Consider the following 15,817-nt stretch of genomic DNA (forward strand, 5'->3'; position numbering starts at 1 on the left):
AAACAGAGCATTTTATTTAAAAAACGTAAAAAAAAGGCTTTTTGCCAATTACTGGGAAAAAAGAAAATTGACAGAAAAGTGAAACCAATCCGCAACTTTTAAATAATTTTTGAAATGAAAGTGAGAATTTTTAGAAATTTTTGAAAAAAGGCATCACCAGCAACTTTAGCAAGAATCGCAGATTTTTGGGAAATTTTTGACAAAACGACGAAATTTTAATGCTATTATTAGAAAAAAATTGAGATTTTTTGGAATTCTCACAAAAAACGACATTCAAATATGTGAGGGCGCGTACGGAAAGGGGGAAAGGGACCTAACGACCAAAAAAAAAAAAAGTTCTCTGAAATTGTTGTAGGAACTCTGTAAAGGGTTCCTACAACAATTTCAGAGAACTTTTTTTTTTTTTTTTTTTTTTTTGGTCGTTAGGTCCCTTTCCGTATGCGCCCTCACATATGTATGTACCAATCTAAAGCGATTTGAACTTTTTAAAATGGATTTTAATAGTTTTTGAGGGGCAAAAAAATGTTGGAAAAATTCAGGGTTATTGTCCTTCAGTACTTTTACCTTGATACAAAATTTCAAATCAATCTTTGAAAACAACCTGATGATGATAGTTATTACACAACGAAGGCGTAAAGTATCACGTATTTTTCTGATGAGTTCGTACGTATTTACGGCAAACTGATTATGCAATTTTATTAACATGTACGAACTACATTTTTGGAACGCTGTGACATGAGGAGCAGGAGTAATCGTTATTCACTTTTTTTGGTTTTGGATCAAAAAGTAGAAATGCTCAGAAAGAATATCCCGATCTCAAAAGGTGATTTCACCCTCCTCCCGACCAACTTTACCCCTTCATAGTTCAGCTCAACTATTTTATGTTAATAGATTTTGGCCTAAATTTATCTGAGAAGAATTGGAGAATCCGACTCGACTTGGTCAAGGTTATTTCAGATAATAGGTCGGCCCATTCGCCAGACGCAGCAGAAATTTGTGACGTCATTCACTACAGACCTGGACAATCGAATACCGTGGGATAATAATTATTGCACCAATAGACAGTAAATTACAATGTCTTTAAATTATGTTCTTACAAATTTTTTCCAAAGTTCCTCCGTTCTGGAGAAACATCATTCAAAAAAACAGTACTTTCTTATACATTTTCGAGGACTTGGGTCTGCAGTGACGTCAGTATTGTTGCGGGTTACATTGTGAATGAGGCAAACTCTTATCTGAAATAACTTTGCGACTTGCTGACTTCATTTTTGGTTTCAATTTACAGTGGAATGATGAATGAACTTGCATACAATTATAACCATAAATAAAAATAAAATGAGCAACCCCCTTCCCCCTCTGATGTATAGACCTAGATTATCTTACGAATATGAATATCGAAGTGTCTGCCAAATATTTCTAAAAAAAAAATAGTTGGCAATTTCTGCGCATCTGTAAGCGGTCATCTTCTCATCTTTATTTCGAACGACATACCAATTGCCCGCATTCATTAACATCATTATCCCTTCGAATATACTGTAACGCATTACTATCTCTCGTACCTACATAAATATAGCACGTGCTGGCCAGTTTTTCAAAAATAGGTCCCTTACGTATAGCTTCTCTCGTTCGAACATGTCGAATAAGTCGTCTATTCTGTAAATCTAATTGCCCCTCTAGAGAAAAGAATGAACGACCTTTTGTGCAACAAAAATGTCGAAAGAATTGCCTACTACAATTTCGAGGATTGAAAATATTATCCTTTATATTTTTTTCTTTTCTTTGCGGGGACAGAGGAAAGGTTTTATTGATTTTAACGTAATTGTAGTGAAAAAACTGACCTTTTCGAAAACCCGAGTATAACTTTCGCATTGTAGAATTCTTCACGATGTGAGATAATACATATAACGGAAGGGGGATGGATTACACGTTGTGATATTTGTTGAGATGGTTTTTTTTTCTTCTCATTTAGCCGAGGGTATGGAAAAGCTAAAGTGGAAAGAATAATTTTTCGAATATTGAGGTTGGCTAAGAGTTGTACGACTATGTACATATAAATGATGGACGGTAGAAAGAGAATCGATTGCATATGGTAAGAGAAAATGTACCTACGTTATATTGTTACCTATGCTGGAAACTGGGAGATTTCACGTTTGAATAAACGCACAGATGAGGAAGAGAAAGAGTGCTGAGCAAGCATGGGGCTTGATGTGGAGTATAAATGTGTCCTAGATTCGTGGGTACATTTATGTATAACACGTCAGTTGGAAGCTTTTAAAAGTATACGCGAAACAACGTCCTTATCGTTTTACCATTCGTTACCTCAGTCGTTATTTATATATACTTTGTGCTCTGTCTATGATGTGTGCTGTGCGGTAGAACGAGCGAGGAGGGATGAGATTATAGGTACATCGAATGTGAATTTCCAGACAACGATGTAATTTTGGTAAAATTTTACAGCGAGCTGGGCGATGGCGATATTACGATTACCGGACGAATGAGGCGCTGAAGCGATAAATCGATGAAACCGGCGGCGATCCGGTCCGGCCTGAGAATCGTGTAAGGTCCCGCGTGAAAAACGATGGGACCGGAAACGAGATGAATTACAGACAATGGCCGAAGAGCCGGAGGTTATTATTCCAATTCCGCCGACTTTGAAAGAGAAACTAACATTTTACACGACTGCTTTTTTTCTACTTGTGGCCATTTTTAGTCTTTTCGGATTCATGTTCCTGGTGCCGTTTATCATCGAGCCGGCCTACACGACCATCAAAATGGATTTCGACGAAGAGCCCGCTCACTGCATAACGATGAAAACCGAGAGCAAACGAGGCCTATCGAATTGCACTTGGACCTCGTGCCGAGAAGGATGCACCAGAGAAGTGTACGAATGTACGCAGATTCTGGTCGATTACATGCATCCGAATATACCGGACTCGATGGTGTTGCAGAATACCAACGTCGAAGACGAAACGGTACCTTCGTTCGAGTCTCATACCGGAGACGACGAAGACGAAGAGTACCCGCTGGACGAGTCCGCAGCCGCATCCAATACGTATTCGGCCGCTGCCCTCGAAGATACCAAGAAGTACAAATGGTTTCACGGTGCTCGTTTATTTCCAAATGTTAAAGGTTGTGGTTACCCTCCGTATTTGAATTGTACCATATTCAACCTTACCCACGTGAACGTCGGTTCGAATTTTAGTTGTTTTTATAGTCGCGCCGATCCTAGTTTAGTTGTTAGCGAATTAGACATGGAACAGGTGCACACGAATTTAATATGCGCCGTAGCCATACCGATCGTATCGTTCGTCGTGTCCGTCATTTACCTCACCATCGCCTATTTTTTCATATACAACGATCCGAAAACGGAGAAGAGTACGCCGTGCCGGCGAAACACTACTGCCACCTCCAAGACCATCGTACAAGTAACGCCGCTGGCGCTCTCGACGCCTATGGCGCCTCCAACCAGCGGCGTACTCACACCGGCCAGTGATATATTTCGCGAAGATATGGCCAGCTTCGGACACCAGTACAAGTACGCCATGGTCGACGATATGCTCAGCAGAGATAGTCTCGATTCTCTAGCCTTTAATTATTCGTCTTCGATGAATGGGTAAGTTTATACGTTGTATCTCTGATCTGTGTGTTATAATAATGTACTCGATACTTACGCATACATTGATTATATACGAGTATAACGAACTATAATGACCACCCCTCCTCCCTCGTCGCTCCTAGCGTAATATTAAATGACGCCCCGCGTCCCCCTGCCACGTCTCGCGAATTCGCTCTCGAAATATGATGGATGACCCCGAGATTGTTTTCTAAGTGGTTTTTAAACTCGCACAGATGACGTGTTTGTCGCAAATAGTATCAGATTGATCGATGGTGGTAGACTTGACAAAAGGTGGATGACGACGTGATGGCCGGACACACTCCTCCGTGCGCTACGTTTCCTCTTGCCCTCTAACCCTTCAACTCTGTTCCGGACCAAATGTTTTACCAAAGTGTAAAAAAGTTATTTATAAAACTATCACGAGTACGTTATACTAAATAAATGATAATCTATGTAAAAAGAATAAAAAGCCCACGTGAGAATAATACAACGTTATAAATGTCGTATAAAATGTTGTTATACCGTTGTTGATTTGCTGAAAAATTGCCCCGCCGGTTTATCAAATATTTTTATCGAATTAGGTACGATTAACGTTACGACTATTTTCGTATTAGTTTGTTCATTTGCACTTTTACTTGCTTATGTGTGTGAATGGGAGGGGAGGGGTGAAAAAAATACCTTCTGGATTGTAACAAAAATTGGTGAGAAAGTTAACTCCAAGTGGGAACCTAGGCTGAAAAATGTTGAGCCATCTAACCGCTCGTGGGACTCGAGCAGGGGTCCTCAAAGTACATAGGATCGATTTTGTGTCATTTTTGGGGATACGTTTACCTGTGTAAAACTTCGGCAAACCCCTTCCTCCCAAACAAGAAAATTGATATATTTGAGTTTCTGAATCTCGCCTTGGCCCATTCACTTCGAAATTAAATATTACTTCAAGTCTTCCACTGGGGATTTTGATGATTGATGGATTGCAAAAAATTTCGATTTTTCATCAGTTTCAAAGCACTTCTCCACCAACCATTCAGACTGTCTTTTGGATTTTTTTAAGTGCTGGATTCGTATATGTACATACTTAAATTTCAATGAAATTGTGAAAATTTACTTTTTTGGTTTAATTTTTCTAATAAGCAACTAAAATAAGTTGAAAAATTTTAATTTTTAAATTTTCATCAGAATTGATCGCAGAAAAGGCGTTTAGGTAAGCATCAGACAACCTAAGTAAAAAAATGTACTTTTTTTCAAAAAATGCTCCATTCAAAGTAAACTTACTCGCTAATTTTCGCCAAAGTGTGGCATCGTCTGAAGGTTTTTTTTCTGTCTGGTAATTCGCAACGATTTTCTCATCAGGGAATTTCAATCCATTATAGGTTGAGCAGGGTGTCCTGGTGTACATTCTTTGGAAAATCTTAAAACTAAAAACCCAGGAAAAATGTGGGAATCTCGTCCTCGTGGAAAAGTCATGCAAATATCAGAAAATTTTTAAAATTTTCATTTCAAAATTAGGTTTGCAAAAAAGTCGCAATATTCGCCAAAAAGATAGACTTGAAAATTTTTTCTCCAAGTAAACATTTTCCAAATCGTTTTTTTTTCATGGAAGAACACTTCAATATCACTGAATATTGTGTAATTGATAAAAAAAAGAATAATTTTAAATACATTCAGAATTGTAAAAATGAAAAAAAAAAAAAAAATGGACTATGGCCCCTTTTTTATGGAACCCCTCAATTGTTCAAACTTTCAATATTTTTAAAATGAAATTCTCACTTGTTTTTCATATTTCTTTAGAGTACTTTAATTCATACATTTTTGCATGTCAGATGAGCTATTTTAAAACCTGCCCAAAAAAATGAAAGTTTGAGCTTCGTGGGAAAACCTGACTTTGTCCATTGAAGATTGGGAGGGGGACAGGGTATCTAACAGTCCTGCTGGTCCCGCATTTGTCCTTCTTTTAATAAATTTATCAAAATGTCCTACTTTTTTTCGATCAGACTATGAATTTTTCAATTCATTTCCCAATTCTTTGTGGAATTTTGAAATCATGCTGTCGTTTTTCCCACCTGACTGGTGATAAAATTGTGTGTAGAAATAATCTTTAGTGAGTGGAAAATTCGAAAAATTATTGGAAAATTTTTCGACCTCGTTTCGCTCGGGCAAAAACACATTAATATTTTCTTATCTACTTTTTTTTCTTTTTTTCTGTTTTAAGTTGTTTTTGAAGTACAAAAATGCTTTTTTTTTTGAAAGAATATTTTAAAAATAATTATGATAAAAGCGCTTCTTCTAATATTTTAAACTAAAAATTTTCCAAATGTTAAGTATGCCTCGCTTCGCTATTCAATGTAGCCCTAATTTTGCTTTACTTTATTCATTTCTGCAACGTTCTTTATAAATGTTGCTCATTTCTTCAAAATTTTGCTTCTGCACTTTAAAAAAAAAATTGTCTAAATAAGCTTATTTTTACAAAATGTTGCTCAATGTTTCACAACTTGTTATTTTTTTTAAAAAAATTGCAATTTTTATTTCAAACTTCCGATTATACTCATTCCTGCAAAATTTGTATCTATTTTACTCACCTAATTTTGCCAAATCTTACAAAATGTTGGTCATTTTTGCACAATTTTGCTCATTTTTTGCAACATTTTGCCCAATTCTATTTATTTTTGCGAAATTTTCATTTTTTGCATAATTTGCTGAATTTTGCTCGTCAACTTCTGACACTTTCTGCTCAATTGAAATTTTTTCATAATTTTCAACTCTTTGATATATGTACTTTGGGTAACATTTGTGAAATTTTACTGAATTTTTCTTGTATTCAACAAATTTTAAAGCAATTTTTGTCCATTTTGTTCAATTTTACAGGTTCTATAGGTTGGGTTTTAGTGATTGCTGAGTCACTTTTTGATTTTTTATGACATTTCATGTGATTTTGACAACATTTTATTCAATTTTGGTGATAGATACGAATTTGAATAATTTTTGCTCTGTTTTGCTCAAATATGTAGGTAGTTTAAAAGTTGAAAAGATAAAATATTTTTATTTGAATTTTTCATATTCTTTTTTTCAAGAATTCAAAAATTCAAAAATTTTCTCAAGGTTTTAAAATGATTTAAAGTCACCATTAATGGTTTCTGAGTGGTTCGCGAATAGATTAAAAACCAAATTTCAAAATTTTTTTGCAATAAAAATTACAGTAGAAAAATTTTCTGATTTAGTTGGATGGGCTGAAACCAATTTTTAAAGTGTAATTTTTTAAAAATAGGAACCCCCCCCCCCCCAAAACGCTGAGATTTCAGTGGTAAGAAAATATTTCTCAGAAATTAGCATTCCGGTTCAAAAAATGAGTTTTTTTGTCTCACTCTTGTCGAGTGATGCAGAATTTAACCTATAAATATGCCAGTGTTCGAAATTTTGGGACAGTTTTTCAGAAAAATTTTGTTCCTGAAAAAAAAATCACCTCAACTTATGCCAAAATTTAGCCTCCTAATCTGATTGTAATTCAAAGGTCAGAAATGTGTTTTTATTGGCTTTGATTTCGTCAATTTATGAAATTTTTGAACCATTTTGGAAACTTTAAATCATCCATGGACCCTCGATGGCTAAAATTCTGTTTGAAACTGTTCTGTAGGTCTTGATATGACGTACTTTTTAAGAAAAAATGGTCAAAAGGTAGCTCCGTGTGAGTGGTCAATAGGTTCACTTGTTAGTTGAAAAAATTTGAAAAAATCAATTTTTTAATCGGTTTCTGCAATTTATTGCACCATTTTTTGGGGGATTTCGGAGATTAAAAATGAAATTAGGATGACATGCGAACGTATTATGGAATATTATAAAGCAATTTTTACCGCACTTTTTATGGTACTAACCTGTTTCAGGCACAAATAACAGCATACAAAAAAATAATAAACTCTCATTTTTCATTTTCTGAAAGAAATATTATTATAAAATTGAATATAATTCCCAGGCTTACACAGTGAAAATAATATTTTTTTTTCTCGCGAAAATGATACATACGTAGGTACCATGCCACGTACCTCTCACCTCACCTATCTCTACCTTTACCTAGCTGCAGAATTATACAGAATGAGATGAGATGAAAAATGGCGTAAAATTTTAGCAAATGAAAAAGCGTATTCGGTTAGGAAATTTTCACCATTGCTTTATCCTTGTGCGACACTCTCATCTCGTTTATCCTCGTGAAAGGAGTAGTTTACCGAGCGATTCATCTTATATGCAGATGTTTCATCAAACATTCCATTATGCGGATTTAGCGCTTTAAGACGCGGTATCTTGGCATAGATGTTTTATTTAATTAGATTTCGGAATATATTTTCAATAAAATACGTGACTCTGGCTCACGTTTCGATAAAGTTTTCGATTTTATAATTGGGAATTACGACGAATTTTCCACATATCTACCGTGATTTTTTTAATACCACATCTAAGTATTTAATGCTCGAATATTAGCAACAAAAAAAATTGCGAATTAACAATGAAATAATTCGATTACTTACAAGTCCTTCCTTCTGTCTATATAAGGTATGTAATGTACCTTGTTGAAATTTGTCATTTAAAAATCACGCAGGAAAAGATAACTTTTCGAATGAAACGTTGTAAATGGTGATGGCTGATGAGGTGATTTTTTCCTCGTTCAATTTGAAGGGGAAAAAAATGAAAATGATGGTAATATCTCGTTTTACGATGTTTCTTTTCTTTTTCAAATATTACCACGTCAAGTACGGCTGGCTCACTTATTGAATCAATATTATCACGGCGGGTGGTGACAGATATATGGAAACTAAGGTGACAAATCGGTTATATTACGTATTTTTTTTCTTTTTCGAGTCGTCGTTATTTTTTCAAGTAGGTATTTTTTTCCTCGAGTATTCGCGATTTTTCGTTGATTGACCATGTTTTGAAAATGTTGACGTGTTTCTTTTATCAGATTAGATACTCGAGTCTTTTTTTTTGTTTTTGAATTTCTCAAATGTTTTTTGTGAATTTAGTACACTATACTCAAGAATATGGTAAAGGGTAGATCTGCATTCTAAAATGATAGCGTTAATTCGACAATTTTTAGTGTGCGTAGCACACTATTGGTTTCGCTTTGAGAAATGAAATTTTATTGGAACTGAATGTTCTCTTAAGCTATCCAACCGTTTTTTGTACCTATTGGACACCATTTGAGAATCATTAAGGCGGAGGGAATAGATTAATTTTCATTCAATTCGGATGGGTAATTGCTGAGTAATTGCAATTTTAGTTCATTATTTTAATGCATTAAATCCTAAAAAAGGAGAAAGGGGACTTGTAAACCACCTGCCGCTCATTGTACCCTGCTATACCCCCAGCCTTATCCTTTCATCATTTTATAAACAGCTGCGTTGCATTGTACCCTGTTACACCCCCAGTCTGCCAGCTGTGTATTTCAAGTGGGAGAGGCTTGGTGGGGTGTTTACCAAACAAATATATTATTTTAATGCCGTAACCTTCGTAGTGATGTGGTGGCTGAGTGGATAGGGCATGTAGGTAGGAATAGGAAATTTAGGGACCCAGGTTCGAATCCCCGTGAGGTAAGTAGGTAGGTGACAGATTTTTCATAGGAAAATCGGATAGGTAAATGCTTTGGAGTTTACTACCTACGTAGTACATGATAATGGGGCAAAAATAATGCTGAAATTGAGTTATGAATTATGATATCATTTGCTAACTAAAAATTCATTTCATTAATTTTCTATCTACCTATAGCCATAAGTATAGTAAGAATTACCTTGACATGAATAATTTTTAACTTTTTACTTATAATTTAAAAATTACTTCAAAATGAGTAATTAAACTAATTTTTGTACAATTGAAACATGAAATTTTTATTATCATGATTTAGTAAAAATTATTAAAACAAAATGATTTTTACTATTGGTAGGTACCTATAGCAAAATTTATTAACATGATAATTTTTACTAAATGATTACAGTAAAAATTATTAAATGGGATCTGGTACTTAATTGTGCTAAATACCAGTATTTAGTTAAATTTTTTTGTAAAAATTACCCATATTTTTTTTGTGTAATTTAGAGGCAATTCAAATTCTTAACATATTTTATAAGATTTAATTCTTAAAAGAATTACCTTGACATGAATAATTTTTAACTTTTTACTTATAATTTAAAAATTACTTCAAAATGAGTAATTAAACTAATTTTTGTACAATTGAAACATGAAATTTTTATTATCATGATTTAGTAAAAATTATTAAAACAAAATGATTTTTACTATTGGTAGGTACCTATAGCAAAATTTATTAAAATGATAATTTTTACTAAATGATTACAGTAAAAATTATTAAATGGGATCTGGTACTTAATTGTGCTAAATACCAGTATTTAGTTAAATTTTTTTGTAAAAATTACCCATATTTTTTTTTGTGTAATTTAGAGGCAATTCAAATTCTTAACATATTTTATAAGATTTAATTCTTAAAAGAATTACCTTGACATGAATAATTTTTAACTTTTTACTTATAATTTAAAAATTACTTCAAAATGAGTAATTAAACTAATTTTTGTACAATTGAAACATGAAATTTTTATTATCATGATTTAGTAAAAATTATTAAAACAAAATGATTTTTACTATTGGTAGGTACCTATAGCAAAATTTATTAACATGATAATTTTTACTAAATGATTACAGTAAAAATTATTAAATGGGATCTGGTACTTAATTGTGCTAAATACCAGTATTTAGTTAAATTTTTTTGTAAAAATTACCCATATTTTTTTTGTGTAATTTAGAGGCAATTCAAATTCTTAACATATTTTATAAGATTTAATTCTTAATTTAGAATAAAAATCAAGTTCTGAAAATTGGTTTGAAAATTTATAAATTTGAAGACAATGGAAATTCTAAAAAAAATAGTATGAAAATTTGTATTTAGAGACGCTGAGAATTCCAAAAATTGATTAAAAGTTCTGTAAGTTGCAGATAATGTGAACTTGAAAATTATATAAAATAAGTATTGTAATATTTATGAACAAGATGAGAATTCTGAAAAATTGGAGGCAATGTAAATTCCAAAAATTGAGTAAACGTTTTACAATTTGTGAACAATATGAACTTGAAAATTGAATTTGAAATTTTTTAATTTAAAGACAATAAGAATTCTGAAAAATTATTCAAAATTTGACTATTTAGAGGCAATGTGAATTCTAAAAATTGATTGCAAATTTCCTAACTCAGCAGCAATGCAAAATTCTGAAAATTTATTGAAAACTTTATGAAATTGTAGCGATGGGGAATTCGGGAAATCGATTTGAAATTTTGTAAATTTTAAAACAATGCAAACTATGAAAAACAACTAGAAATTTCTTAATTTAGAAGCAATACAAGCTTATAAATTATTCTGAAATACCTATTGTAATTTGGAAAATATGAAAACACTGAAAAACAATTATTATTTTGAAGCAGTGAGAGTTTCAAAAATTCTCATCACTGTGACATGGTGATTCACTTATGCACTACCTAGATGTAATAACGGTTATAGCTGTAGAAAAGGCAGCTAGCTACGCACACTTTGCAGCTAAGCTTTGCTTAGCTGTCTAGTTTTTCTTCATTTTTAATGAAGAGTTAATTTTTAGTTGAAATAGGCCTACATATTCAAGTTTTTTTTTCTCGAATTGAAATCGTGTTTATATTTTTGTTTTAAAAAAATTGTCGAGTGTTTTTCGATTAGAGAGACGCTATTTAGACATCGTCGACTAAGAAAAAGTGAATAAAAAGGAAAAAGTTTTCAGCACATTTTTCAACTCTTTGTATTCTAAGGACATCATATGTCCAAACTCCAAAACGTACTTCACTTAGTGGTCTAAATTAAAAGAGATGTTTTTAATTTTCGATGTGTTATTTGCCACGAAGACATTGTTCTTTTTGAAGTATTACTTTTGTGGAAAATAATTAGTAGCGGTGTAATTTAGAAAATGAAAATGCTTTTAGCATTAGTACTGTCGTGTTGTTATTAATCAACCACTACCATGTCTTGTTTGGTTTTATTTTGTCATCTTGAAAAAGAAAATTTTCGCGTTTAGTTTCGGATTCAATATCTCAGTCTGCTTTAGGGTTATTCGTGGACTTAATTATGATGACAATATTTGATTTCTGAGCTTGTAAGGGTAAGAAGAAGGCATATTGAGCTAATTATTTGGATTTATGGCTATTGTCGGGTTCAATTTAATGGGCAGATGAAAAAAAAAAGAAAATAAAACCTGCCCAAAAATTGTTTTTTCAATCGACTCCTACAACATTTTGAAAAGACGTTGTCACGATTATTTTTTCTCCATTTTGGAATGTACTCGTATTTGTAACTGAGCCTGTCTATTTTCATTTCCTTCTTGTATGTACGACTGTTCATTCACAACATCCAGTTAATACGAAATAGGTATACGATGTAACATTCACGAGCATACGATAATACTTATTTAAAACGAAACGTTCGTCGAGTAAGTCAAATTGTACTCGTACTCGTACTTCACCAACGCTCAGGGGTATTGATGTATAGTATAAGCTAGCTTACCTTCTCGCTGGTATATTGAATGAGTACACATTTTCATAAACATTCGCTGCGCCGGGGTCTCCGATGAATAGATTTACGACGGACGGTCGCTCGCGTTTATTGACAAGCAAACATTTACGCGAATAACACGAATTGTCAGTGCCTTTTGAAATTAGCATAGGCGTTTTGTTCAACTCGCACGTAAAATAAGTTGGTTAATTAGCGACGGGTTAAATTAGACTACGTTGTATATTACGTGTGAGAATTTCGAGCGTATGTTGTTACGTCGGTATAATTACCTTTGTATTATGAAGAAAATTAACGATTTTTTAACGAGAATTTCACTTTAGTTGACACCAGGGAACGCCTTTAGCTTTACGCGTGTACTGAATAGAGGGTGATTGTATATTCTCGCACAATTTCATTAGTCAGCTTGCGAAACTAGGTGAAAGAAATGAAGAAGGTTGTGTCCTTGTAGATGGTATTTGTGGAAAAGTACCAGAGATGCTTGGAATGCGTCATGGTAGCAGAGCGTGGTTATAAGGAAAGTATCCGAATCAACGGTACACCAAAAAGCCAAATGGTGATGGATTTTTTTTTTTGATTAAAAAGTCAAAAGGCTCCGACCCATAATAAGAATAATATACCTAGTGATTTGTTTTTGTGCTCTTACAAAGAAACAGCTGAACCTGACGTATTTCATATCAACGTTGATGAAATCGAGCTAAATTAGAAGAGCTTGTCTTGAAACCACTGTAATCTAAATTCCAGGCACTAAGGTAGGTATACTTTTGGAGTTTTGCTGAATTTTTTAAAATTCTAAAAGTTCAAAAAAATCTGCGAAAATAACAAATTTTCAACTATGAAGACCTCTTGAAAAATAGTAAAAATTTAGAATTTTGCGAGAATTGCTTGAAAATAATTCAAAATTTTATCCTCAAAATAACAGAAAATTTCTGAAAAGTGAAAATCACAATTTTGTAAGAATCAGAAGCAGATATCAAAATAACTGTAGAATAAAAATGTTTTGAAATTCACGATAAAATTCTCGAAAAAAAATATGGAAAAATAGAAAAAAAATTACTTAAAAATTTGTTAGAATACCACGAAAACAGTTACAAATGAACCAAAGTTGATGAAAAATTGTAAAAATGTAGAAAAATTCCGTGAAAAATTCCTCAAATATTAGAACTGAAAAATTATTGAAAGTTACGAAAGATTGATAATATATTATCAACTTACAATTAGAATGAAATCTTGCAAAAATTGAATAGAATGATGGTAAAAAAAAGTGTATTCAGCATAAAAATTATCAAAAAAATTAATAAAATGTAAGTAAAATTTAGCTTAAGTTGACAGAAATTTGAAACAACATTGCAACAATGCCATAAAAATATAATTTTGTAAGAACCATTGAAGTACCTATATATGAGTTAGTATCAAATCAACTGTGTAAAATTAAAATTGCTAAAATTAACCTTGAAAGTTTCTTATTAAAAAAAAAAAAAAAAAAAAAAAAAATGGAAACTGAGCAAATTTTTTTTTTATTAAAATGTGATAAAAACAGTTGAAAATAAACAAAACTTTATGGAAAATTAAATTCCTCAATCGACAGAAAAGTTTTTGAAGGTGATTGAAAATTGGTCAAAAAAATATTATCAACTTATAATGAAATCTAGCATATGTCATTAAACTGTATTCGTCATTAAAAGTGAGAAAAATTGACGAGATTTCAGTAAAATTGAGCTAAAGTCGACAAAAACTGAAATAAAAACTCTTAAGATGTCATAAAAACACTTGGAAACAAACAAAAGTTTATGAAACATTTCAAAAATCATAAGAAAAGCTCCGTAAAAAATTCCTGAATTGACAAACAAGTTTTGGACAGTCATTGAAAATTGGTCAAAAAATATCACTCAAATTGTATTCGTCATTAAAACTAAGAAAAATTGATGAAATTTCAGTAAAATTGAGCTCAGGTTGGCAAAACCAAGATAAAAACTCTTAAAATGCCGTAAAAACAATTGAAAACACTTTAAAATTGATAAAATATCCAGTAAGTTTTCTTTTTCTCTGATCTCTGATGTAGTTTTTCAAAAATCTACCTACTCCGAATAAACACGTTGTTTTGAAAAATAATCTTATAGCTATGAGCTGTTTCAGCCTCCTGGGTCAATTTGTAAGGGATATTAGGGATAAAAAATTGAAAACTGCCTAATAAGGCGCGAAAATACTTTTGAAAAGTCAAAATTCTCAAAAGGTTCTCTGGAGTACACTCTAAAGGTATACATGGCGAATTTCGACCTTCTAGGTCAGTTTGAAGAGGCTCTAGGGATGACACAAAATCAAAAACTGTGGGAAAAATGATAAAATTCAATATTTTGTTCCTGGAAAGTGGTGTGGAGAGGTTGAAAAGTTTAAACCTTTTAAAAGGCCCATCTAAGGCAACCTTCGTATGCAATCTCTAAATTTCAGCCTCTTAAGTCCATCGGGGCATGAGGGAGGGAGGGATAAAGAGGAGGAGTAGGACGAAGCACTCCTGAACTGCTTAAAGCCTCCCAAGTCAACTTGAAGGGATGGAGGTGTGACCTATGATTTTTCAAGGTAAAAAAAAAAAACATAAAAATGTTGGATTTCTCTCCTCCAGATTGCTCCTGGATGCTGATTGTTGGATATATTATGCTACTTTTCAGTTCCTATCGATTAATTTATCATAATTTTTTGAATTTTTTGACCATTTCCATCTCCCTCCACCTTCTCCTACACAAATTTTGAGTCAAGATCGTCCCCACTTACACCACATAAATCCGTGAAAAAAAGTCCATCTCCAAACCAAGCCATGTACTAAATTTTAGAGAGTTTCATTGAAATGGCAACGGCTGCGACTGAGATCTTCTTAAAATCTGTGGAGTTGGGGGGATGAAACGGACTATTGGGCCCCTAAACGGATTCCTTGTGTGGCCCCACATCCTGATCCACCATCCACCCTTGAGTTATGGTCCAGGAAAATTAGACATAAAATGGACCTATTAGCAGTTTTTCAAAAACATCTTTAATTTTGAAAAACCTGAAAATCAGAAAATGTTTATTGCTTAAATTTTATCCTGGTGGTGTAGATATCTCTGGATGCTCTTTGGATATTTTTTTTTCAGTTTGATACAGAAGTTCTTCTAAAAGAGTTGTAATAATATGTACCTTCCTGTTTTGGTATTTGGTATCTTTGGGATTTTTAAGGAACTGGAAATGGAAAATTGTCAGCCATCCCTAAGATGAAACAGAAGGATACATTTTTTATTTTCTTTCCACCAGGCCATTTTTCTGTCTCACTCTCTTAATTTATGATCATTACATAATTTTCCAGTAATGTGATGGCTTGAAAAAAAACCATGCCCTGCTACCATGTAGTGTTTCAAGGACATCGGGGTTTACTGTGCCGCGTGTGAACCGGGCCTTTTCCGTTCCTCCAGTGCAGTGTTACCAATTGGTAAAATATTTGGAAAATATGCTAAATTCAAGAATACAGCTCCAAAGACCGAACCATCTACGTAAACTGGGGCAATTTTTCGCATACCAAATTCACATTTACAACGTATACCATATAGTAAACTGCTGACGATGCTATCGCTGTAGGTAAAAATGGCGCCGGTGTTTGT

The 15,817-nt window shown here is 33.0% G+C and overlaps 1 protein-coding gene across 3 annotated transcripts in view; it reads left to right on the forward strand.

Annotated features, from left to right (window-relative positions):
• The window catches only part of LOC135847353 (cilia- and flagella-associated protein 298), a 115,679-nt gene that overhangs the window by 88,684 nt on the left and 11,178 nt on the right, over positions 1 to 15,817 (forward strand). Inside the window, exon 2 of one of the 3 annotated variants that reach the window (XM_065366825.1) lies at positions 2,458 to 3,613. The exons of the other annotated variants lie outside the window; for them this stretch is intronic. Within the exon in view, the coding sequence (XP_065222897.1) occupies positions 2,610 to 3,613 (1,004 nt within the window). The 5' untranslated portion in view covers positions 2,458 to 2,609. The remainder of the gene's footprint in view (positions 1 to 2,457; positions 3,614 to 15,817) is intronic. 3 annotated transcript variants of the gene reach the window in all.

Source organism: Planococcus citri, chromosome 5, assembly GCF_950023065.1.
Source record: "Planococcus citri chromosome 5, ihPlaCitr1.1, whole genome shotgun sequence".
NCBI lineage: Eukaryota > Metazoa > Arthropoda > Insecta > Hemiptera > Pseudococcidae > Planococcus > Planococcus citri.